Raw genomic sequence first — 24,520 nt, forward strand, 5'->3', positions numbered from 1 at the left:
AAGTGAATGAAGACAAGGATATCTTCAGAGAAAACATGTCTACAAATACTTAAATCCACTCGTCAGCCACCTGACAGAAACATTATCAATAAAACCTCATGTTGATACTGTTCCATGGATGATCCCTGAAGTGGGATACGAGCTTGGAGGCAAGAGGATACTGAAGAGGGGAACTGGGTAGCATCAGATTAACTAATTCACTGTCAGGTAAGATACTCCTTACTGAAAAATCAAGGGACCAACACAAAGGAAAAGAGAAGACATGAGGAAAAGTGGAAACAAAATTAAACCCTGAAAAATGTCCTATGTTTTCTACACACCTTTATTGAGAAAACAATACCTACACAATGATGTCCTGAATAAACCAAAGATGATGATCAGCAAAGGTGAGTTATTACAAAAATGCTGTACCCTGTATATCAGACCTAGGGCAGGTTTGACCATACCCCAGCAAAACAAGAAGGAAAATGCTGCCATAGTATAAGAGTGTTGAAAAACAATATCCAAAGCTTTATCCCAAGCTTTGGAACTATCTCAACTTCAAGGTCACTGAAGATGATGCCAAAACTATTCCTGAAGTACAATAGTTTAATACAAATTTTTTAATAGATCTAAAATGTTGATGAGGGCAGGGGATGGTAGTGGCTCATTTTTGATGGGCTTAAAGCAAATTGGTTTGATTGAAGTTTGCTTTTGTATTAAACAGGAACATGAGAAGTATCAGTCCCAAGAATATTTCTGTAAAGTAAGGAAGCTAGATGGAATTGTTAAAAGAAATTAGATACATAGGGCTAAAACCACACTAGTGTATAATGTATGTTGTTATTAGGCATTATTTGGCACAATTTCTGAATTCCAAAATAATATAAAATATCTCTTACTTATTGTGGTAATTATAGATTCATTTAGTAAGTGACACTAAGGAAAAGTGCTTCATATAAAAAAAAAGCAATACTGAAATATACTTATTGTAAAAAGCATATTAGGCAACTTTTCTGCAGTGTCTTCAGCTGATTACTGAAGGAAAACACTGCAGCATATAAAGCCAAACTTCTACATCTGCATTTTTGTGGAAGAGGAACAAAGCAAGTAATCTCATTACATAAAGACAACCTCTGAGTGCTTTGACAATGAATACTGAGTCAATCTTCTCATTAAGTCAGGGTGTATACGACAAATATGCTCTACTTGAGATGTAAAATTTAATTCCAGCACAATCCCTTCAGGGACCAGTTCTGCAAAGTGCAGCCGCCATGCCACGGCACAATAGCAGCGTCAGTGACTATGCACTACTGTGGAACACACTTAAAACCCATTGTACTACAGCCTTTGTCTCAAGGAAGCTATTTTAACCACACAATACGTTTGTTCAAGTGAGTTTCTGTACCTGTTTTTCTACTGAACCTGAGAAAATCACTCAGTGACTAATTTACTTGGTACATTTTCATTTGTTGCCATTCGTAAGCAATGTGTACTTTTAGCAGCCGTACTGCTTTTGCTTTTTCATGTATTTTGGTATTTGGTATTCCTTTAAAAAGAACTCTTTGTAAATTTTTCATAGGACGTGCTCAAGAAAACCCTTCCTTTTTTCCACTATGGATTTTCAATTTGATTAAGTCTCACTAGGTGTAGTTTTGATTGTTTGATAAGAGACACTAGTCTATGACTTGCAAACTATAAACCACTTCAGTTTGAGTTCTTCTGAGCTCAAGAAAAGCCACAAACTAGTTTCTCTCTGTTAAGAGATCTAGGAAGAAAGAAGACAGTGAGAACTTCTTAGTATCTTTGATGAATGGTTTTGGAAAGTATGGGAGAAGGGAGAAAGCATGGCACAAAAGAGCAGACCAAAAATACAAAAGGAAAGGTAAATTCAGGAAATCAGAGGAGTAGCAGAAAAATCTTCTGTCATAATTTACTTAATGTACAACTGATCTTTACCAATGTCTGACATATGATTGACATCAGGCTGCTGATACATTTATTTACTCCAAGGTGTGCTCTCAGTCCTAAAGATTCCTCTCTGTTCAGAGTGTTTATACCTCACTCCACTACAATCTTTTAATCACTTCTTTCATCTGAAATTACATGCTTAATTCTAGTTATAAATTTAAAAAAAATATGCTAAAACATTTTAAGAGTGTGTTCAGACATATAATAAAAGTCTGAAAGTGAAACACCCTCCACAGACTTAAGTGGACACTGTCCTGCTTTGTGTGAACCTCAAAGTACATAAAATGCCAGCATATTTTTACTATTTCAAGAACTGTATAACCCCATTAATTGTTTGCTGTTTCTATATTCAAACCATTATAATCTTGATCCTATTAGCCATTTTCCTATGACTTTCCCACTGCACTATTTATCTCTGCTGAAGACTTTGCTAGAAGATCGTTTAGTCAGTTTTTCTGCAATTCCACACACAAGTATTGCACACTGGTTGTTAAAAACATTTGTACTCAATTCAACAAGTGATACATCCTGTTAACGTACCAAAGAAACAGAAAATGGCACCTCAGTAGGCACCAAGCCTCCTCAGGAGGTGCCATTTTTGTGTGTTTATATGCATGTGGGTTTTTAAAATTTTTTAACTCATTTACTGCCATCTCCTGGTACTTACAAGGTAATCGTAGTTATGCTTTTTAGCAGCAGCCAATATACTCGTACAACACCACTGAAATGCCAAAAACTTACCAGAAATATTTTCAAAATACTATTGCACTTTTTATGTTGTTTTGTTTCAGTCTGGAAATAGTCAATGTTATTCCTTGGGCAGAAGCTGGTAAAAGACTCATGTAGCTTACCTTTGTCTGGAAGCAGCAGTAAAGTTGTGTTAAATATGGATGTTTCCGAGCTAATGCCAGGATTCTCTTTTCTGTCATTGTACAGTCTACATCATCATCTTGGAGTATGACATCTTTCTTCAAGACTTTCACTGCATATACTTCATCTTTTCCCTTTAGCTCAGCTAACATTACCTAAACCAAAGAAAAATCCTTTTTATGTATGAAGAACAGATGCCATAAATGCAGGGTTTCATTTGAGTTTGACTGCACTGAAAATAGAAAGACAGTTACATACTTGCCTAAATGAAGCTGCAGTTAATAAAATAAAAGTAATGTACCATATTTAGAAGCATATACCTCTGGTATTCTTTAAATTTGGAACAGAAGGTATCTGTTCTGTTTGTTAGCTAAGAATTTTAATGAGTACTTATTAGTGAGGTCTCAAAAACTAAACAAGGAAGGAAGTTGATGTAAAACAGAAATTTATTTCCCACTTTTATCTCCCACTTCTGGTAGTGAGATTTGAGTGTGATGGACTTTGTATACAATCTAAAGTTACCATCCCAAGCTGCTTTCAAGTTGTTGATTTTAACTACTACTATTGTTTAAGGTTCAGGCCCTATATTCTGTTTAAGGTCAGGTCTGGCTTGGAGCCAGGATAATCTTCAGAGCAAGGATTAGAAAACAGGGACACAAAAGAACTGCTTCAGCCCTGCTCCCCTGCATGTGAAGTTCCCGTAATATCAAGGAAGGAAGAGTGTACTTCTAAAACAGATTCATATTTCAGTCCTCCTCTTTGATTCCATGGTGCACAATAGTGTGGAAAGAAAACCTATGAGCCCTGTAAACAGAGCAATGCCCCTTCCATCCTCACCAATTCCCTTCTGTGTGAAGGTGTCTGGCTAGCTACATCTCCTTTGCTTACACTGTATTTTGGGCAGCTGTCTAAACTCTGTCATATCTGACTGGAAGTGCTTCAGTTCTGCTTCCTCCAGCACTGAACACACCCACTAAGGAAAAACAAATATACACAATGTTCTGTGAAATAAGTAAACTTGACCTGAGAATTATCGGGAAAGTGAATTAACCCCACAGCATTAATCCTGACCTGACTTTTCCTGCTTGATCACAAGCAACTTTGTTGAATAGTATGTAACTGCATGGCTGTGTGCCTTCATCAGCCAAATCCTGAAATAATGAAACACTGACATTGTGTTTCAAAAGGCTTGACCCTAGTCAACAAAGTGAGCTGCAGCACAGACAAGGCCAGCTCATCAGGAGACTGATACTTTTGATCTGTTGGGCAAAAGAAAACCCCTAGGCTGGAAGCACTTTCTGAATGGCAATACCAACATTTCCAAATTAGTACAGTCAAGACCACCCCCAAACACTAGATTAAAAAGAAAAGAAAAAAGGGAAATAAAAGCTACCCACCTTGCCAAAGCTGCCTTTTCCTAATACTTTGATGAAGTTGAACTCTTCAAGACCTATTCGCTTGCTCTGGGCCTGTTTGACCTCCCCATTTTCACCATTCTCCCCAGGTTTGTTAAGCTGGTTGTCTGTTGACGTTGTAGCTGTAGCTCTGTGCTCCTCTCCCCGATTGTCAAAAGATAATGCTTTCCTAATATTGTTTTCCAGCTCTTTGATTTCTGTGGAAATGTGAGGGAAAGTTAGTTACCCATCCATAGGACAACCAGCCTTTGTTAGTCTGTATCACTGTGGGAAGGGACATCCATCATCTCTGAATGTGTTTAAGAGCATTCTGTGGTTAAGAATACATATTTAGCAAACTGCTTCTCCACCTTACAGTAATCAGCCAAACCCCTGCTCTAACAGGAAGGGTGGCCTTTTAAAATGAACTTAAGAGAATGACATATCCAAAACTTGAAAGATAAGTCAGAATACTAGCCAAATAGTTGTTCTAGTGACTTTGGGTGTTCCTGTACCACAGAGAAGTACTTTGTTTTGAATATCCCTATCTTCCTGTAGCACTTACTCATCTTCCTGCTTAAGTATTTTAGAGCAGTGTCTTCAAAAGTTCAAAGGATAGTTGGGCGTCCCAGTCCTTGAAGTCAACATGAATGGAGCATCTTATTCAGCTCCAGCTGTTATCACACGCCTGCCAATAAAGTGTTTGACCACTTCCCAGGGCTGCTGCAAGCAGCAATTGTGCAGATCTGCTAAATGGTTCTGAAGGTTTCTCAATATTAAATACAGAGAGTCCTGGTGACTAACAGACCTCAGGGTCTGCCCCGAGCTCCTGCATGGCATTTCTGCCTCATGGCCTCGGAAGCAACAACTTTACTGGACAGCCAGAAAGGTCAAATTAAAGACAGAATTTGGACAAATTCTTTGTTCTTAATTTAAACAAAACATCAGATAGTTTTAAAAATAATGATTTTATGAAAACAATGTTTGTGAAACCAAAAGGTTTACAAATTGAAATCAGTTCTAGATTCGGAGGTCATCAATTTCTGATTTTTAAAAACAATCAGATGAGACTCAAAAAAAGCTGCTGACATACACATTCTGTCAATCTGCTCAGCTCAATGAGATCAGGTCATATCAGTGAAGATTAAAATGCCTGTGTCTAAATGTATGCATAAAATAAATTGCTGAAAGGAAACATGGTTTTAAGAAGCCTTTAGAGACCACATGGACATGCTAGCATAGCCTGTCTGGATGGCAGCTTTTTATTATTACAAATGTTCAATATCGAATAAAAAGGAGCCAATTTTATCTCAAAAACTTTTTAACAGATGGGTTTTTGGGTAAATAAAGGCTCTCTCTCAAGTTCTGTGTTACTATTCAAAATATTTTCCAGTGTTACAGCAGAATATGTAAACTACTTGCATAAATATATTTCGTTGACAAGGGCCCATGTAGTAAACTTAATATATCTTAAGATGACTGCTCTATAATTTTCCCTTTAAATGCCACCTAATTTCATAGATTTAAATTAAATGAGAAGCAAGACTTTAAAAAAAGATTTTACAATTCATAACTTTAAATCCTTCATTTTCTAATGGCAATTACTTTGTTGATTTGCATCTACAGAGGTTGATGATCATAGATATTTTTTTTATATCCAGGGAAATGTGTGACAAAATACGTTGGACAGGAAATAAAAAGATTTGTTTGACCTTGATCACATGGAGATGTTGGTGCTGATTTCGACCTATCTTCTTCTGATGACGCGCATCCTGGAACTGGTGGTTGAGTCTCTGCACCTGCAATTAGCTAAGAACAATTCCAAAAGGGGTACTCAGCTGTGGTCTTCCTGTGCCATGGGGAAATTTAATTCAACAGCTTCAGTTCAAAAGTAGAATTATAAAGGAAAGTGAAGATCTTCCACCCCTGTGGATTCCCACTGGCAGAACCTCAGCCATACATAGATGGCATTACACGAAATGGAAACCATAATGCAAACAGAGAAAAAACAGGCAACTGAAAGAAAAACAGGTTCTTTAGATGAAAAAAAGTGTACATACCCAGTGAGTGGGAAAGTTCTGAGAAGCCACCATGAGTCTGTATTCAAATTTATCCAGTAAATACATTTAACTATAACATGTATCAGCAAGCACTGCAAACCACCTCATGCAGTAACAGCATGACAACACCTTTTCCCAGGAGTGTCAGACCAATTCATTCTCAAGTTCCTTAAGTTTCTGTAACATTTTAAAATGTACAGGGGATCCCAGTGTGCAATATGCAGGAAAATGAACAGAAGCAACTGTCAATGTTTAAAGAAATTATGGCACAAATTGCCTATTTCTGTGAGACCCATCGGTCTCAATGTTGTGACAATTATGGAAATGGAGATACAAAGTGTGGGCCCATTCTCATCCAGGATACACATCATCACTCAGGTATAAATCCTTTAGTTTTGGATGTTCTTGGGGTGACCTATGCTTTTCATTTCTAGAACAGCCTCATTATTCCTACAAAATGCATGGTAACTCCAAAACAGTCATCTGGCAAATATCTCCTCTTCATGAGAATCAGCATATTGCTTGTTTATCAACATTTATGACACTATGGAGTAGTGCTGTCTGCCAATCAATCACTCAATGCCAATTCTGAGCCATAACATACATTTATATTTTTAACCGTTGCCAGACATTGTCTGTCAAATTTCCATCCTCAACATTAAAAAGGGGAAATCCTTCCAGAAATTACAGACTAGAGATCTGCAACGTTGCGCCAGGTCAAAATAAACTTAATATCAAAGTTTAGAATAGATGATTTACATTCACAAAACAAAACTCAACATCTTAGGTCGGCACCGAGGTATAAAAAAAACACTGCACAAGTCATTGAAGTGTAGGACTCAACCCCAACTAATAAAGTGACAATACAGTCATAATTATCCGATCTTTTAAATGTGACAATACAAAGTAAAATTACCTTTTTCCTCCTCTGCCCACTATTAGTGATCTTATCTGGAGTGACTCCAAGATCTGCAAGAACTTTAGCTATGCCTCTAGCATCCACTCCACAGTTTGGTGCCACATTTGTTTCACAGCGTCGATGTACATTCATCTTGCAAACTGCAAAGAAATGAAAAGTAATACAGTAAATTAAATGCTATCAGGGCATGCATTTGCCTTTCCTAAATTAGGTCTTATTGGACCTATCAATAACTTTTTCAAATAAATACAATCTCAGTAGGAAAATACTTAGCCAGATTTGAAGGCAACTTCAATGCTAATATAAAGTTATTAACCTGATTGTCATTCTTCTGATATGGTAATGTAGAAGAGCATTTTCATACAGTGCCCAGAACAGACACAGAAACAAATGAAATTATTGAATGATCCTGTAACTCTTAAGTTAATTTGAATTAGAAGACCTTCAGAGCTTGGATTTTAACTGTCCATTATGAAAAACAAAACATTAAATCCTTATGTATTATTGCTTCTTACACTATATTACTCAACTAGATTAACTTCTAATGTAGGCAGCCATAAAATTGACAGTGCTTTAACTTCTAATAAAAAATAAGGGTTAAACACCTACTTTATTTAGATGGCAATCCTGTTACTTAGCCCTTTCCCCCAAACCTCCTGAAACTATTACATTATTACAGGGAGAGAAGAAAAGGTTACTTTGCTTCCACATTATGGGGCAGAGGCAAAGGCACAGCTCCATTAAAACTCGTGGAGGGTGGATTTGATAGGAGCAAGTGACATTTTATCTGAGACTTCAGTGCCCTCTTGTGGAGCAAGGTATAAAGAGAATACAGCTGCAAGTGCAAGCAAATCCTAGATTAATATTCAATTGTTCAAATTCCTCACTTCTTTATTTTTTAGAGAAAAGGAAACTATAAAAATATAAAGTTACACTTCATTATATTTTCTAATGAGAAAGCTTTTGCTTTACAGCCTCCAAAGAAAAAAGACAACCACATTTGCCTCCAAGACCATACCCAGACACTGTATCTGGCCATAACCATGTGCTTCAGAAAGCTGGTGATGGTGACCTTCCTTTTTTAAGTATGTTTCAGCTCATAAGAAGAGAAAAAAGAAATTGCTAAACATTGTATTTTCAATTAATGTATGTATAGTGACATAAATTCAGCAGCAGCAAGTAAAACATTTGAGCTAGGATCCATAAAAGGGGACACTGAGATGTCAAACTGCTTGAAATAGCAGGAAAATTTCGTACAGCTCAACTTCATGAACATATTTTGTAGCACAGGATGCACAGGAATAACCAGTGGAAAAAAACTGAAGAAGAACAAATCTGTTATACTCTTCTCATGGTGTTAATAATCACGCTGTGCAAGGAAGTACATCTCTGAAGAAGGGAGTCACTCAACATTTGTTAAAGAGAGAAAACCAAGCACAGAGAAAATGACATTTTCAGTTCAGATGAGTTCTAGATTTCATGCAGAGAATATTGCATTTTTAGAGGCAATAATTTTATAAACACGGAGAAAGCAACATAGACTCTCTGCACTATTGTTTCTATACATCTGCTACACAGTATGAAAAATAACATTAAAACTAAATGAACAGTATGGTACTTGAGTTAGAATATGAAAGAGAACTCATGTATGCCCAGATTAGGTAGAGAGATACTACAGCTCTGGTCATGAAAAAGAAAATCAAAGAGGAAAAAAGCTCAGATTTATTTGAAAAGTCATCACTGAACACATCTCCACTACAATTAAGACAGCATTTGAGCAAAATCTTCAAGAGCTGCAAAGTAATAGCAATTAGAGCCCAGCATTTCCTCACTGTTCACTAGCTGGAATCACAAGTAAAGGCTTCAACTTCAAAAGTCTCACTATGCATAACTTTGCCATGAAAGAAATTTTCTTCTTTCCCTTGCTGCTCAGCAACTTGTGCCATGAAACATCAGGTCTGGCCCTCACCTATGTGTCTTCCTAAATACTGCAAAAGATGTATTTATGTAGATAATGCAGTTATACATATATGGGTGACCCTGTGTTTTTGCTGTTGACAGGTGTACTCAACATGATTTTTGTATTTATGAAGATGGACCTATCCATTCCAAAGGCACAACAAAATCAAAATGCTTATCATTCCATTAGGCACTACTTCATAAGAACCTAATAATCATTTCCTTCATGATATCATTTCCTTCCATCCACAAATTAAAGTATTTTATTAACTATTTTTAAAAAGGACATTACTTTGCAATTGTTCATACCCTTTTCTCACTCATTATACAGATCTGCTTGAAACAATGAGACATGGAACCAAACATTTTTGACAACTAAAATGACACAAATGCACCTTCCAGCCATATTTTCACATACAGGTCCTGTATAGAGTACAGTCCTTAAGAGGCAGAACATAATTAATTCTTTATTTTCTGGAATAGAGGGGCTGAGCAGACCACCACAAAAGATGATTTAGCTGGGTATCAGAATGCCTCATATTCTGGACATGGGCACACAGGACTGGTTCTACCTACTCTAACCAATACAAAATAGTAATTTGTATGGTATTAAAAGGAAAAGTAGCTGGAATGTCAATGTTTTAAAAGTTAAAAAACCTGAAAACACAAAAGGCAAAAATAAACTGAAGGTACATAAATTGTCATGCTCATTATTTTCTGTTAACTTCTAATATCGTGTGTAGCAATAAACTACACAGCAGTGAGTGTAAAATGTGTTTCTTAATGCCTGACCTCTGCATCTGTTACTGACTGGTGCTGCCAAAAAGGGTAAGGACCGTGTTCTAACAATGATGGAAATCCTTACATTGCTCCACTAATGATTTTCTATTTATTTCTGTACATGCTGACACAGTGACTTGAAGTCTTTCCAAGTCTCCGAGTCACTCACAAAGAAAAAGAGAAGCTCTGAAGTGGTGCCTTACCTTTGCATTGTAAACCTTGTCTCAAAAGACCCCAGAGCAATGAACCACAGTGGTCACAGAAGGTGGGCACTTTGTAATTGTGAATGCTGAACTTGTGAGGCATGTTGACACTGAAACGCTGGGATCCCACTTGCTGAAAAAGGACAGCACAGCATATTTCATTTTAATTAATTTCTTTGCAATTGGTGTATGCTGAGGCCCTGCTGCATTATGAAACCACACAGAATTCAAATGAGATGAAATAGATCTGTGCTCAGATGATGACCAATGCATTAGATATACTCCAACCCCAGAATTCTTTTCACTACTTTAATGGGGAAAAGAGGGGGAAGGACTGCTGTTGTCCAAGAGATAAAGACTAAAGTCTACTTCCTAGTACTTTTGGGAACAACAAATACAGAGCTATCAGGAAAGATCTCAATGTGGAAGGCAAGGAAGTCACTCCCAATTGTTTTGGGAACATGAGGCCAAACTAATACAGGACTAGAAAAGAAATATATCATAAACCCTTTGCCTTTTCATATCCCACTCTTCTTTGGATTAAAAGAATGACAATGATAACCTGTTGTGTTCAGAGATTCCAAGGTATGATTACCTACCAATTAAAGGACGTCATTGATAAGTTTTCATAGTGGCCATTGCACTGCAGGGGATTTATTTTTATGTTTTTCCTTCCCTTTTCTATTACTGCTGGCTTTTCTCCAGTGATCTAGTACCCCTTCTAAACAATGAGACTATCAGCAAAGTATGCAAGTCTCCACCAGTCTGGAGCCTGGGAATATAAACCTGCACAAGATTTTGTATATTCCTGTGAGCACTACACAAAACCAGCACCAGCCCAACACAGTCCTTTATCACAATTGCACGTGATCACATTTTGGATGTAAAATACTGGTGGTAGACCAGATATTACAAAATGGTTCCAGTAAGGAAAATGCTAGTGAATTGCACAGAAAAAATGAGATCACAAGTTAGTGCCTCAGTCAAACTCATGATGAAGTTGAAAGAATAGATTACAACTGCCCTGTTACATACACCTCTGATTTGTAACTTAGACTTTTTCAATTATATGAATGTAGGTTTTAATGAATACAATTAAGAAACGTAGTTTTTCTGTGTGGCCAGGGAACTGTGATCACCCAAAGATGACCTCACCTTAGCCTATGGTGAAAGAAAACAGGCCCTTGCTGTTGCACAAAACAACAGGACAGTGAATATACCTTTGCTTTTCTGTTGAAGCAAAAACTTCTTTGTAAGAAAAAACATTCACTGTTTGTACTCGAGGGCTAGAACTGTTTTTAAAAATATAACTACATTTTGACAGTTTGGATGTAGTCTTTTTGAGGTGAGGCTTTGCAAGCAAATTCAGGTCAGTCCTTTATGTTGGTGCCAGACAGCCACCCAAGCATCCCAGCTCTCCCATCAGCTGCTGATGGCTCAGCCACGCAAAATGCAGCCAGAGGGATGAGGGATCCCAGCCTGTTTCTGCTGAATTAAACTGACAAGACTTGCATTAACTCAGAAATGGAGAGAGAATGTTAAAAATGAAAAGGAGTGGAAAGAGCTCTCTGAAACTTTGAGCTCAGATGTTCTAGAAAGTAAATCGATTAGAAATAAATTTCTGTATGATCATTCCCATGTAAACAAAACAGTGATGGAAATCTAGCATTCCAAAGTAAAAGGTATACCACAAAATAACCAGAAAAGCACACAAAAGTCTGTAGCATCTATTGATTAAACAGAGGAGATGACATGATTTTGAACAGAACAAAGACAGATTTTTATATAGGAAAATTAATTTATAAACATTTACCTCATCGTGAGTTTCCTGTTTTTTTAAGCCAGCACACTTTGTTATTATAAGTTCATGGCATCTCTTGTGAACTACACAAGTGCAAACTAGAAAGACAAAAACAGATTAAAGAACAGGTTTTCATGAAGATTAATTTTAAAGCAGAAGTCTGATCTCAGAAGACTAGAACCACTGGGCCTTGAAAGTGTGCAAGTGACTGGTGGAGATTTGGTGAATCCTGTGAAATAAGTTGGTTTACAAAGGCAGAAGATAATGGACTTTCAAAAGACCAAAGAATTGTAAGATAACTAAAGCATATCTGCCAAATATTTCATCTGTAAAACTACAAATTACCTTCTGAAATATTCAACACAGTTTTTCTTGGTTTTTACGTATGTGATTTATTTATCTGATGAAGTCCATGATCTCCACATTACATGAGATGCAACATCAAGAACAATTCCTTTTTAAAGAACTTCCAAAGGAAAACATATAAAGATAACTCATTGTAAAAGTCAAAAGAAAAAAAAAGAAGCCAAATATTCTTTCTGTAACATAAGTTAAGAGCAGTAAAAGGTTTTAGGAGGCAAATGTTTTGCCAACACACATCCCGATGACTTAATCAATTAATAACGTTTGCAGATCTGACAGATAAGATAAACAATACTAGGTCTATCATAATGCAAAATTCAAAGTCATTGAACAAAGTAAAAACCCTCATAGTGACACAATGAATTTCACTTTCTCCATTTGTGGTCATTGTTTTAAGAAAAAAAGATTAGATCAGAAGTCAAGGTACCTCACCAGGCACCTCTATGTGTTAATACAGTAATTCTTATTATAGCAGGTAAAGCTCTATTTAAAAAAATGGCATTTACTCATTTACTATGAGATTTAATACAGTAATTCTTATTTTACCATGTAAAGCTCTATTAAAAGAAATGGCATTTACTTATTTAAAATGAGATTTCATCAAGTCTTTTGTAACTGAAAAATCATCCCTAACTTGATGGTTTCTACTTGTTAGAAGAGAATTAAGTACTAACACATCATCCCAAGAGAAAATTGCCTAAAGAAGTAGGAGTACAAGAAATTGAGTTGAAAAATGGGAGATGAAAATGAAGCACTCGTGCAATCTTCACGATAACCTTCTCTAATGATGACCTCTATAATTACCTCATCTATTTAAATTACAGTCTTCACAATCACCTGGAATTTTTAAACACAGAATCTTAAGCAGAATAAAGAGCTCTCAATTTTAAAATGCAAGACTTGAAAAATGAAGAAGCCAACATCTGCAGATACAGTTCCCTAGATGGATACACCTGAAGAGATGTCTGGGATCTGATATTCAGGGCTGTCAGCTGAGCTCCTACTTCATATATGATGCTTAAGACCAACAGTTTTGAAAAAAATTACTGTGACTTTGTGCAAAGATTACATACTTATTGAGACAAACTTATTCTGATCATCATGTGCTAAATTCTTAGCATCATACATATACAATGCCTGATAAAAATATCTTATTTCTTATATAACATAATAAATATATTTAAACTCTCCTTTTGCAGAATTTCTCTTACCTTGACATTGGTATCCCTGTTTTCCTATTACACCCCTGAAAAATAATAAAGTGTTTTAGAAAACAAAGAGGAAATATTTTCAAAAATGCAAACATTTTTCCTTCCTTTTGCTGGATGTGCACATATTTAAAGAAAAGCTTCTCATAACCAATCATCTGATAATTGCATGCCTGGACTGAGAGCAGTTCAAAGTAGGAAATTTCAGCTGCTGAGAGGTAACAGGAAGGATGAGAGACCATGAAGGCAATCAGAAATACAGACACATTTACTATAATGAAACAAAGCTGAAGAGTGCATGAAAGGGGACAAAGTGGTAAATAATCATCCAGCAGACCTCGAAACAGATAGATTGCATTTGTCAATATGGCTTGAAATCACCTCAGCCAACATGAAGCCTAACCCACAGGCACTTTTTATAGGAATATAGTGGAGTTCATTCACATTTCATATACATTTTACATTAAGAAAGATTGATTTATTACACACTCCTAAGAAATATTTATTGTCAATTACATCAGATCTAATGTATAAATCAGTGTTTCTAGGTCACTTTGGAAAACATCAGGGGTTCCTGAAAAATAGCTGAAAACTGAATGTCTCCACCACTTATCCCTATCTGAAAACTGAAAATACTCAAAATAATGTAAATAATTTCTAAAAGGGAGTTCTTAGTGTACATTGCAATAATAAAGTACACAGAGCACCAAAATCTGTGTCATTAGAAGTATAATATACCCATATTCCATTAATTTCAGTAGGATGTAGAGAAGCTTTGCATTTCTTAGAGAAAAGATGGTGATTCTTAACCATGTAACAAAGAATTCTGTCATTGTGATAAAATGGAAAGGTCAATATTAAGTCTAAATCTAGACTGGTTATTTACCTGGAATTTAGAGTGTGTTAGATAGGGAAATATGGAACTTTGTGGCTCAAAGGAGAAGAACCACAAACACAACCAATTCTATTACCTTCTATTACCACCTGCAACATTTTGATAGATCAATGTTAAAATAAAGAGGAAAAGAACCACCGCTCGAAACAGGAAGGTTTCTAACTAACTCCTGCCACCGAAGAAAGCCAAGCCCAAGTAGCTCCATACCATATGAAGTCTCTGCAGTGGGAGCAGTAGGTGGGCTGTCTCAGGTAGGTGGCCATGAACTTGTGCCCGTTGACCTGGTGCACCCTGCGCCGCACGGCGCCCTGGCGCTTCCTGGGGCGCATCCGCTCGCGGAACACGCGCTCCTCATTGTCCTTGGGGGCTGCAACACAGGGAAACACGGTCAGCACGGCCTGCCACGGGCACAGGGCTGGGGAGACTCAAAGGAGACGCATAGGTAGGTAGTCGTCAAAAATAAAAGTAATCCTCCGTACCCTGCGGTGCAAAATAACTTCCCGAAGTTTTAATTTTAATTCGTTTTTAGAATCAATTACCAGAGGGCAAAGGTTTGCATTGCCTAGTACAGGAACTTCTAGATCTTCTAAAGCTTCATCTGTAGACTCACGCTAAATTGGGATTAAGTCTTCTACACTTTATCACTATCAAGCACACTGACAACCTCTTAACAGTAATTATACAGTTAGATTCTCGTAACAGCTCAGACTTTCACCTCACTTGATCTTTAGGAGAAGAAGAAAAAAAATCCCAACGTCCCCATGTCTCTGCACACCCAGGAAATGCTGATACAAGTGCAAGCAAGCTGAGCAAAAATGTGTATTAGCAAGCAAAACAAAAAATTACACCCAGAATTGACTGCTTTGTAGAATTCCTGATTAAAATCTGAGCTTCAGGCTCTAATAACCCACTTTGATGCTAATACATGCTCAGCAAAATGTTCAAGAGAAGGAAGTCCTTAACCAATTCCTATTCCAATTGTACGAGATTTAATGGTAGAGGAAGTATAAAATGAAGTTGATACAACTAAGAGTAAAAACATTAGGAAAAAAAATTCTTCAGAGAAGAATTAGGTCTTTTCTTAAGGGTTTGTTTGGTTTTTTTTTTTTGCAAAGTATCACTAAGACCATCATATTCTGTATGCATTAAGCAAAAGCTGAGGCTGAATTAGCAAAGAACAGTTCACAATTATTAATGAAACACAGATTTTACAAACATTCTCTGAGTCACTCATGCATTGGCAAACTAGAATATAAGACTTGGAGGGGACCATATTCAGTCATCCATTGCCAACTGAATCTATGCACTCAATGCTTTGGGGCCTGTAACACTTGGATCTGTAGTTAATACTTGTCCTTCTTTGAATTTCAGCTACTGTGAATCACTACAACAGCCTAGAAACACCATCTTTGGTCTGCTGCAAGCTTTTCTGTACATGATTGAGTTATCCAAGCAAGAGTAGAGTACCTAATAACACATATAAAACCCAAAGTCTAAGAACAGCTCAATGTATAAAAGTCTCAAATTCTTACAAACATCAGAATAAATCCTGGTTTTGAGGGTTGTAAATATAAAAGTTGTTGATTAAAAAATTTCTAGAAAAATGTCTTATATTAAACCAATGGATGGACATGTTGGAAAAAAAAACAGAGCACAGATGAACAAATGGAGATCAGTGTCTTTCACTGCAGAGCAAAGGCTAAACTCCTTCACACCAGCAAGTTTATTTATGCACAGAAGAGCCTAAGCTCCATACACATTCATGTTTTACAAACACTTCATACTCAGAGTTGGTTTTCACCCTAAGATGACATATCTGTGGGATGGCCAGAGTAATATCCATTTTCCATTCTCAAGTGAGCTCTGAGTAAATAAACACTGCCTCACACACAGAGCTACTCCTTTATTTATGCTGAAGAACAACCAAAAAACAATGGTTGAAGGTTGCCCTTCAATAAAGAGATAAAAATCATCAGACTGTTACCAATTATATTTATTTTGGGGTATTAAGCAAAACTCTGTCTAATATATCCACAGCTTCTTAAGAGAAAGTTTTTCAACTATTTGCTATATATTTTTTGTCTTCCACAAAGAATATGTAACAAGTAGTTGAAAATCCAACAAAATATTCATTTTCTCAGCTTCTTGAATGATTTACTGACTCTACAAAGCTTTTGGAAGTACTTTGAATGCCATTATTGGAAATAATTCTATATTAACACAGATCTGCTCTTTTGGTTATCATACAGATTGCAGACTTTAGTACAGTTTGCACAGTCTGGATGTGAGAAATTTAAAATCCAACTCTTCTGGAAAGATCTCCCAAAAAGTTATGTACTTATACGAAATGAACAAGATCTTCTGACAGTGCACAATACACATTTGATATGATATCCAGTCTACATGACTGTTTTTCTCATTTTTTCATCTTGAGTGCAATTCTTTACAGATAAAGCACTGGTAATTTCACAGAGCATGAAAATCCTCCTCTTGTTTTGGGTACATAAACACAGTATCATGACACTGGGTTTTTTGTTTGTTTGCTTCGTTTCTACCAACAAAGCCTTAAAACTAATTTCACTGCATTAGTTTCAATTCTATATTTAATGCTTTAATGAAATTCCATTTTTCCTTTCTAGTACCTAGGGTTTAAATAGGACAATGAAACAGTATCCTTTTCAGAAATGCACTGACTTGAAAATAGACACAAGCAATACATCCGAAAGTATCAGATTTTCAAAAATCACTTCCACACAGACAGCACTGCTGTTTTGAGCAGGAACCTCCTCTAAGAGCCCAAGAAAATGCAGTTTTCTTGGTCTATCTTGGAAAATGCTGGAGGCCCATTGGCCAGCTGGCCTCAAACAGTCTCTGCTGTCAGTCTGCTGCTCCCCTTTTGTCACTAAGACCAGCACTTGGCCAAGTCCACACACTGTGCCCTGCTCTAGAGAAAAGTGCAGATGAACTGCATGTGTGAGAGCATTGACTCTGCTGCCACCTCACCTAAACAAGCATCTGACATTCCACTGCATGACTGACCACTGGACAACTGGACATGAGCCTTTCATCACAGCAATGAAGTCACAAGAGAAATTAGCTCACCCACAAGCTTAACATTAACTTCAAGTTAACAGTAAGTCCACTCACTTATTCACTGTGACCCTATACAAACATATAAGCAATGCTTTCCCACAGCCCCCAAGCAAAGCACTGCTACATCTTGCACAAGACTGAATTCCAAGGAAAATCTTTTTACTGAAAAGCTGGTCAGGCATTAGAAAAGGAAGCCCATAATGTGGTGGAGTCACCATCCTGGAAGTGTCCAAAAAAAGTGCATATGCCACTTAAGTACATAGTTTAGTGCTAAACACAGAGGTGCTGGGTTAACAGGCAGACTTGGTGATCTCAAAGGTCTTTTCCAACCTTAACAATCCTGTGATTCACACTGCTGTTTTGGGCCACAGGCATGCAATCAGACAGGAACTGTCCCAGGTGACTCAGAAGCAGATGATCACATCTGTTCTGGCTCACACCCAGGGTGGTGAACCACTTATTTCTAGCAATATCCTGTATTTAAATTAAAATCCATTTATCTCATACTGAACAGTCACACTAGAGATGTTAATTTATCTGTCTGAAGACACCTACTTGGGAAGGAAGCTACACTGCTCTCCCCAAATACCTCTCATCATTTACAAGCAAGAAAGCAAAGATTAGTAAATATTTGGGAAAAGCCACAATATCTGTATTATATAGACAACTAGTGCTTTCAATGCATTCTTTTGAAAATACTAACATCCCAAACAAAATGGACCTTCTAAATATATTTTTAAAAGTCTGACACTCAGGTTCTAGAAAATACCATTAGCATGCTGCATACTGTGCATGGCATTTCTATTCTTAGCAGAGGAGTTAAAATTAAGTGAATTTTTCATAGTTAGAATATTAGCAAGTTTCAATATAAACAATTTCTTTTCACGGTATTTGTACTAAATAGTCACAGAGGGTTCTTTTATCTCAGTAAAGGCTGTTTCTTTATGTTATGTACATTCTGTTCCCTGCTTTGATTTTGAGTCCTTCTGTCTTCTGTACTATTCAGTTTATCCTTTTTAAATGCATTTCTTCCATTTCATTTTCAAAAGATGAAGTAAGAAATGATGATAATTTCCAACATGCTGTTGATGGAGCACATTGAGTTTCGGCTTCATATGATGGTACTTGAGAACTGGCAAATTTAGAACTAATTTTATTTCAATAATAAATGTAATGCCACTGCTTCTTTTCACTGTAGCCAAGAGTAACTCTTGAGTTATTTGAAAAACAATAGTATATAATTGCTTTTCTATACTCATATGTGCATACATACATAATGCCTACAATTATATAGGCTCAAAAGACTTGCAGGCTTAACTCCAAGATCTAAGGGAAGTGTTATAAAAGTCAGAGGTATCTGGCATGAAAAATAGCACAAAACTCAAATACCTGCAAAACAGAGGCTTAAACAAACTGTCTGAACCACATTTAACACTGTTCATTGTGTAGTATCCATTAAGAACGAATTGTAAGTCATAACATAAAAGTAATTTCTTAGAATTTAAAAGAAAGGAAAATGATGCATAATGCTCAGCAACCTTCAAAGGAAACAAGACTGGGGGAGTAAGACCTGTACACCAAATCACAAAGGGCTCAACTGTGTCAGGTCTTGTTGCGTACTAAAACAGTTTCAGCAAAAATGAGAAGGGCTCAATGTGGAGCACTAACTGAAACTAGATTATCCTGCATAGCCATTTCCATGTCTTACCCTTAATGTTGTGAGTACCTACAGAATTCTGACAACCACCAAAAAAATGCAAAAAATAAGGCAGAGAAAGAACAGGAGAGCTTACACACAAATAGAGGGGCTATCCACCATTTTTTACTTCTGATGATGCTGACTTCTAAACTGGAGCAATGTTGATCCCTTCCCTGAATCTGGAGGTGATTGTTACCAAACAGTCAGCATTTGTGGAAGAAAAAAAACAATGAAGCTTTACTTAAATGGTTTCTGCCCTATCAAAGCCAAAGTGTGGGCTGTGTATGTCAGTAATGTGGCAACTGGTGGAGCTGCCAGGTAACCCTTGCAAGAGAACATTGACCCCTCAGGGCACTTCTGGAACAAGGGGATTTTCACCCTGGGCATCTCCTGGGTGTCAAATTGCTGTCATGCCTACCTTATAAACACCACTATAAAGCTAGCTGGTTTAACATCAACCTTAAGTAATTACAACTGAGCCTAACTGAAAAACAAATGCAAAGAAACAATGGTTGTACTGATTCATTGCTGAAGATGAAAAATAACAGCTTTTGTATCATATTTAAGTCTCATCAATATAACCAGTAAGCATTGAAATAGAGCTTTTGTTTTAGCACATATAATGTCTAAAAAGAGGAAGGATATTGATTGAAGCAGGAGAGGTAGTTGGTCTAAAAGGAAAGTGAGAAGGGGCAGAAACAATGTCCAGGACTTCTCAGAATTCAGGATGAAGTGCAACCAGATCATTATGCATCAAAATAAGTTCTCAAAGGATTATTCCCAAACTCTATTCTGGGCTGTAAAGTAGAAGTGTATATATACTGGCATGAAGATTTCTCCAGGTAGAAATCATTACAGGATTTTGCCTTTAAGACTTTAATCTATTTTAAAGGGGAAAAAAAACCCAAACCAACAAAAATCCACCATGAACGAAAAGCTAAACACTTCCATATATTTGCATTTCTATATCTTTTCTTTTGAAGAAGCCCTGTTTAGTAGCAACACATGCAACAAAATAATTCTGTATTTTTTTAGAGAAAAAAATAGTAAGGTAAATGCTATAATAAAGCTGTTACTGATGAGCACAGAAATTATGTAGATAGTTTACCAGTCATATAAAGAGCATGAAATTTTTTTGTGTCTTTTTCTAGAAGTATTATTTACTTCTAGATAATCTCATTATATTAGTTTTCAGACTATTAAACAAGGAACAAAAAGGTTTTACCTAGCGTATCTCAAACCTACTTTATTTAGGAGACCTGACAGGAAATTTCTTGTTTAATAGGAGAATCAGATCCTTCAATTACACTGTATTGTTAACAAAAATAAAGATGTTGAGTGCTACTAAAGAAATGAAAAAAATGCTGACAGACTTTTAAAAGAGATATGTCTAGACATGTCTGCTAACACCAGCTATTTACTAAATGCACTGAAGAAAAAATTCCATTTTAAAGTATACCAAGTCTAAATGTACTTGCCTTCAAACATATGCTTACCTTCTAATACCTAAATTCTTGTCTAAAAGAGAGATTCTGCCTGTATGTATTTTAAAATTTCCCTTGATATGTATACAGATAGAGATGATTTGGGTTGTGACAAGCACATGTTTTTTGTTGAAAAACTTATGTTACTTCCCTTTTTTTCAAAAAAAAAGAGCCCAAACCAAAACACCAATAGCACTATAAAGCTATGCAATGATTACTTACACATGATTCAAAGGGTTTTTTTTAACATAATTATTATCAGGAGAACATTAATAAGGCCACTCAAAGTTGAAGGGACAACAGTAACTCCCCACGTATTTTCAAACAGAAATACTTCCACATTCAGTACACTTAATAAAGGAGATCAATGTCCAGAAGTACTGATGAGTCTCATAGATACTGATGGTCCAATTGCAATTTCAGTATACATAGAAGTCCAATCTAGTTTTTAGAAATGTCCCAGCCTTGAAGGCTGGCAATAATTTGGAGCAAGTGTTCAAAACCAGGAGTGAAGAAGACATTGGGTGAATCCCCAGTGCTGCCCCAGCTGCAGCCCATCCACTCAGCTACAGCAGAGGCTGGGGTGAGGAGGGATAACTTTCCATACCTGCTCAGACAAAATTTTCCTTTAAATGACTCAGAGACTTTTCATAAGAAAGTCTTCAAGATAAGCCCTGAAGTTTCTGCACTTGATTTCCACAATGCCCACAGAATTAGTGACAATTTACACAAGCTTAAAGTTTCAACAACATGGAATTACAAACTGTCATCTTCAGTGATAATAAAGAATAAATCTAATGTTTAACAAGCAGAATTCTGTTTTATATTAACTGGACCACTGGTAGGGGATGGATATAAATATGTGGTCCTTTTGTTAGATCCCTGGGAGCTCACATGGATGAAGGGGTACTGACCTCATTGTGGACGGTGGATATAACAATTTCTGTACTTAAACAGCTGTCACATCCACAAAGCAAGCAAATCAGAGGCTGATCCCTCCTACTTCCTCTCAATTTCTTTACTGGCAACATTAAGTCACCAATTGGTGATCTTAAGAAAAACTGTATTCCTGAAACAATGGAACAATTTGTAACTACAATTTACATATTACAACTTATTTGACAAAAGAAGTTCTATTATTAGAAATGCCACAGGGAATTTATTGCTATGTGGCAGGTTTTCTGAAAAGTGAACGTCACATCTCAAGGTTTTTAAATTAAAGTTTCAACTTCCAAATGTTTTTCAAAACATTAGTGCTTTTTCAGTTGTAAAGGAGATGTCACAGGCAACAGGACCAAAAAACCAAAAATCAATGCTAAGTAAGGTTAATTCAGTATTTTGGTACTATTTTTAGGAGGAACAAACAGCCTCACTCTAAGCACAATACCCTTATGTCAACAAATCTGCAATTGAAATTACAGAACTGGAAATGCATTCTACATATGGCAAATACTAAAGCTATTATTCAGGAGAAAAACCTTAGTCCATGAGATTTAATGTTTCTATTCATGTCCTAACTAGCAATGTAAAGTAATAATTTTTAAAATGTAGAACAATTTTTGTGCCATAACTTGACTTGATAAACTTGCAGGCAGAAATTTGAATTAGTTTGTGTCAGTAAGAGTGAGCTCATGTTGTTACAGTGTTAGTAATGAGCAGCATTAGCAGCCCGGTGTTAGCATTGTTAGTGTTAAGACCCTGACAGAACTAACAACATGAAATGTCTCATATTAAGCCAAATACTTACTAGAGCTAAAAAACCACAATATCTTCTAAATGAAGAAACTATACATATATATATATACAATATAATATAATGTGTTATTATTATAAATTTATTGTAACTGATCAGATAAGCTGTCCCTGGGACTTTACATCTCTACTGTCACTGCTGCAAGTCTCCAAGCACATCCTGCAATTCCATTGCACTGCGCCCCTTGGAGCACACCCAGCCCCTTGGTGACACACTCACACTCTGCCTTGTCTTCAATGAAAGGAGGAGGATGGGACAAACCATCACAGCCAGGGCTCCTGGGGGAGGTGAACTTCCACAGTGGGACACAGCCACGCTTGTTTGAACAGAGCTCCAGGCTATGGAAGTATCTGCAGGGCCAAATGACCCCTCTGCAGGGTCAACACCTGAGCTGCTGGCCTTTGTCAGATCCCTGGAAAGGAAACTGTGTTGTGATGGGAAGAAGGAAAACAAGCATTGTAAAAACTTCAGGACAAAGCTCCTTTCCCAGAGGTAACTGCTAAACCAGACAGATCCCAAATGACACTATTTTAAGCAAGTGTTTGTGATAGATTAGAGAAGTTCAGCAGTCTCTTTCTAATATTTGCAAAAGCTACATACATTATGATGAAACAGAACCTTGCATGACTGGGATTTCTAGTCTTTCAGAAGTTGTTTCTTAAATATTTGTTCAATCCTAGCTCTGTTCCTTTCCCACAGAATAGCAGAAGCCCAAGTGGCAAGACTGAGGAGATTCCTGAGCTCAGATTCCTGCAGTAAGGAAGTGTCCCATGTACCTCAGGCATCCTCAGCTTTCATTTTTTGATGGTTCTCAAAAATCTCCACTGTGGGAAATTCCACAACACACTTGTGTATCTTGTTTCACTACTCTGGCAGGCAGGCTGTTTTTCTAATATTCAACCACAATCCTTTTGCAGTAAGTTATGCTGGATGACTGATGGCACCATGAAAAAGCTAATTTTTTCCAGCAAAGAAACTACTGAATTATCTGTAGCAAGGCATCCATTATCCTGTGGATACCATGCAGAAGGCCAGGGACACAGCAAGATCTCACACAAAAGAGGACTGCAAAAATTTTGTATGATTCTCAGGCCACAGCGAGACAGAAACTGCTTTGCACTACACAGGACCCTGTGGATATTCCAGTCACATGCTAGCTATAGAAAAGTCATGGTATCTGAAGGCAAAAATGGGAATGAAAATCACTACTGCCTTAAGCTACTAAATCTCAAAGTTATCTTTCTGATTCCATTTCCAGATCCCCATGCTGATAGCAACAATTTGTTTCCATCCAAGCTTTGAAAAGCATGTTACAAAGCACTCTTGTACTTAAATTTTCTGTATTAAAATTCCATATAACCACATTAGGGATCTATGGGGCATAACCCACATAGGTCTGAGAAGATGGTTTTCAAAACATGGTTTTATAATGGTTGTACCCTCAGCAAGCTCAAGGCTGTGATATTCCTTACACAAAGTGCTTCACTGTGGCAGTGAAATGCTACCTACAATTAGAGAAGTGATTTTGCTTTTTAATTTTTTTATTTGTTTCTCAACGAAGTATGTTTGCCTGTATCCTCCACAGACATGGGGAGCCCAGTGCAGAATTGACTGTGATTCAAAGAACCTCCCACAGCACCCCTATGTATTAACTGAGACAGCCAGAGAAGATTGCACAGCAGCTTCCTTATCCCAAGCAGGAACAATCTTTTCAGTTTGACTGATTTTGATATAAAATAAAAAGCACAGAATCCCAATACTTTGCTCAAAAAATGCTCATAAAAGCCAAAGAAAGCTTCAAGGGCAAGGAGAATGGAAGTGATATATTAATATTTTATTTATGCAGACTTTTTTTTTCTTATTCTTTCACGTAATGATAATGCTATTCCTCAACTAATTAAAATAAAGACTTTAAAATTTGAAAATTACTTCTTCCTTCCAACAGTACTAAAGTAGTAAGACACAAAGTAGCTGTACCTTCACGTAGATAAATCCACTGATGAGACTCTAATGGTTCTAATAAACAAAAGAGGATTTAACCCAAAGCAATATGCCTTATTATTATAAGGCAATCAAACCTTTGGGTTTA

The 24,520-nt window shown here is 36.8% G+C and overlaps 1 protein-coding gene across 1 annotated transcript in view; it reads right to left on the reverse strand.

Moving 5' to 3' along the window:
• Positions 1 to 24,520, reverse strand: part of PRKCE (protein kinase C epsilon) — a 278,304-nt gene that overhangs the window by 92,090 nt on the left and 161,694 nt on the right. The window contains exons 3-10 of the mRNA XM_079298248.1: positions 14,610 to 14,769; positions 13,511 to 13,545; positions 11,949 to 12,034; positions 10,136 to 10,268; positions 7,191 to 7,333; positions 5,927 to 6,023; positions 4,218 to 4,432; positions 2,802 to 2,975 (exon numbers count right to left, since the gene is read on the reverse strand). Of these exons, the coding sequence (XP_079154374.1) occupies positions 2,802 to 2,975; positions 4,218 to 4,432; positions 5,927 to 6,023; positions 7,191 to 7,333; positions 10,136 to 10,268; positions 11,949 to 12,034; positions 13,511 to 13,545; positions 14,610 to 14,769 (1,043 nt within the window). The remainder of the gene's footprint in view (positions 1 to 2,801; positions 2,976 to 4,217; positions 4,433 to 5,926; positions 6,024 to 7,190; positions 7,334 to 10,135; positions 10,269 to 11,948; positions 12,035 to 13,510; positions 13,546 to 14,609; positions 14,770 to 24,520) is intronic.

The sequence above is a fragment of the Erithacus rubecula genome, assembly GCF_903797595.1.
Source record: "Erithacus rubecula genome assembly, chromosome: 2".
Classification (NCBI taxonomy): Eukaryota; Metazoa; Chordata; class Aves; order Passeriformes; family Muscicapidae; genus Erithacus; species Erithacus rubecula.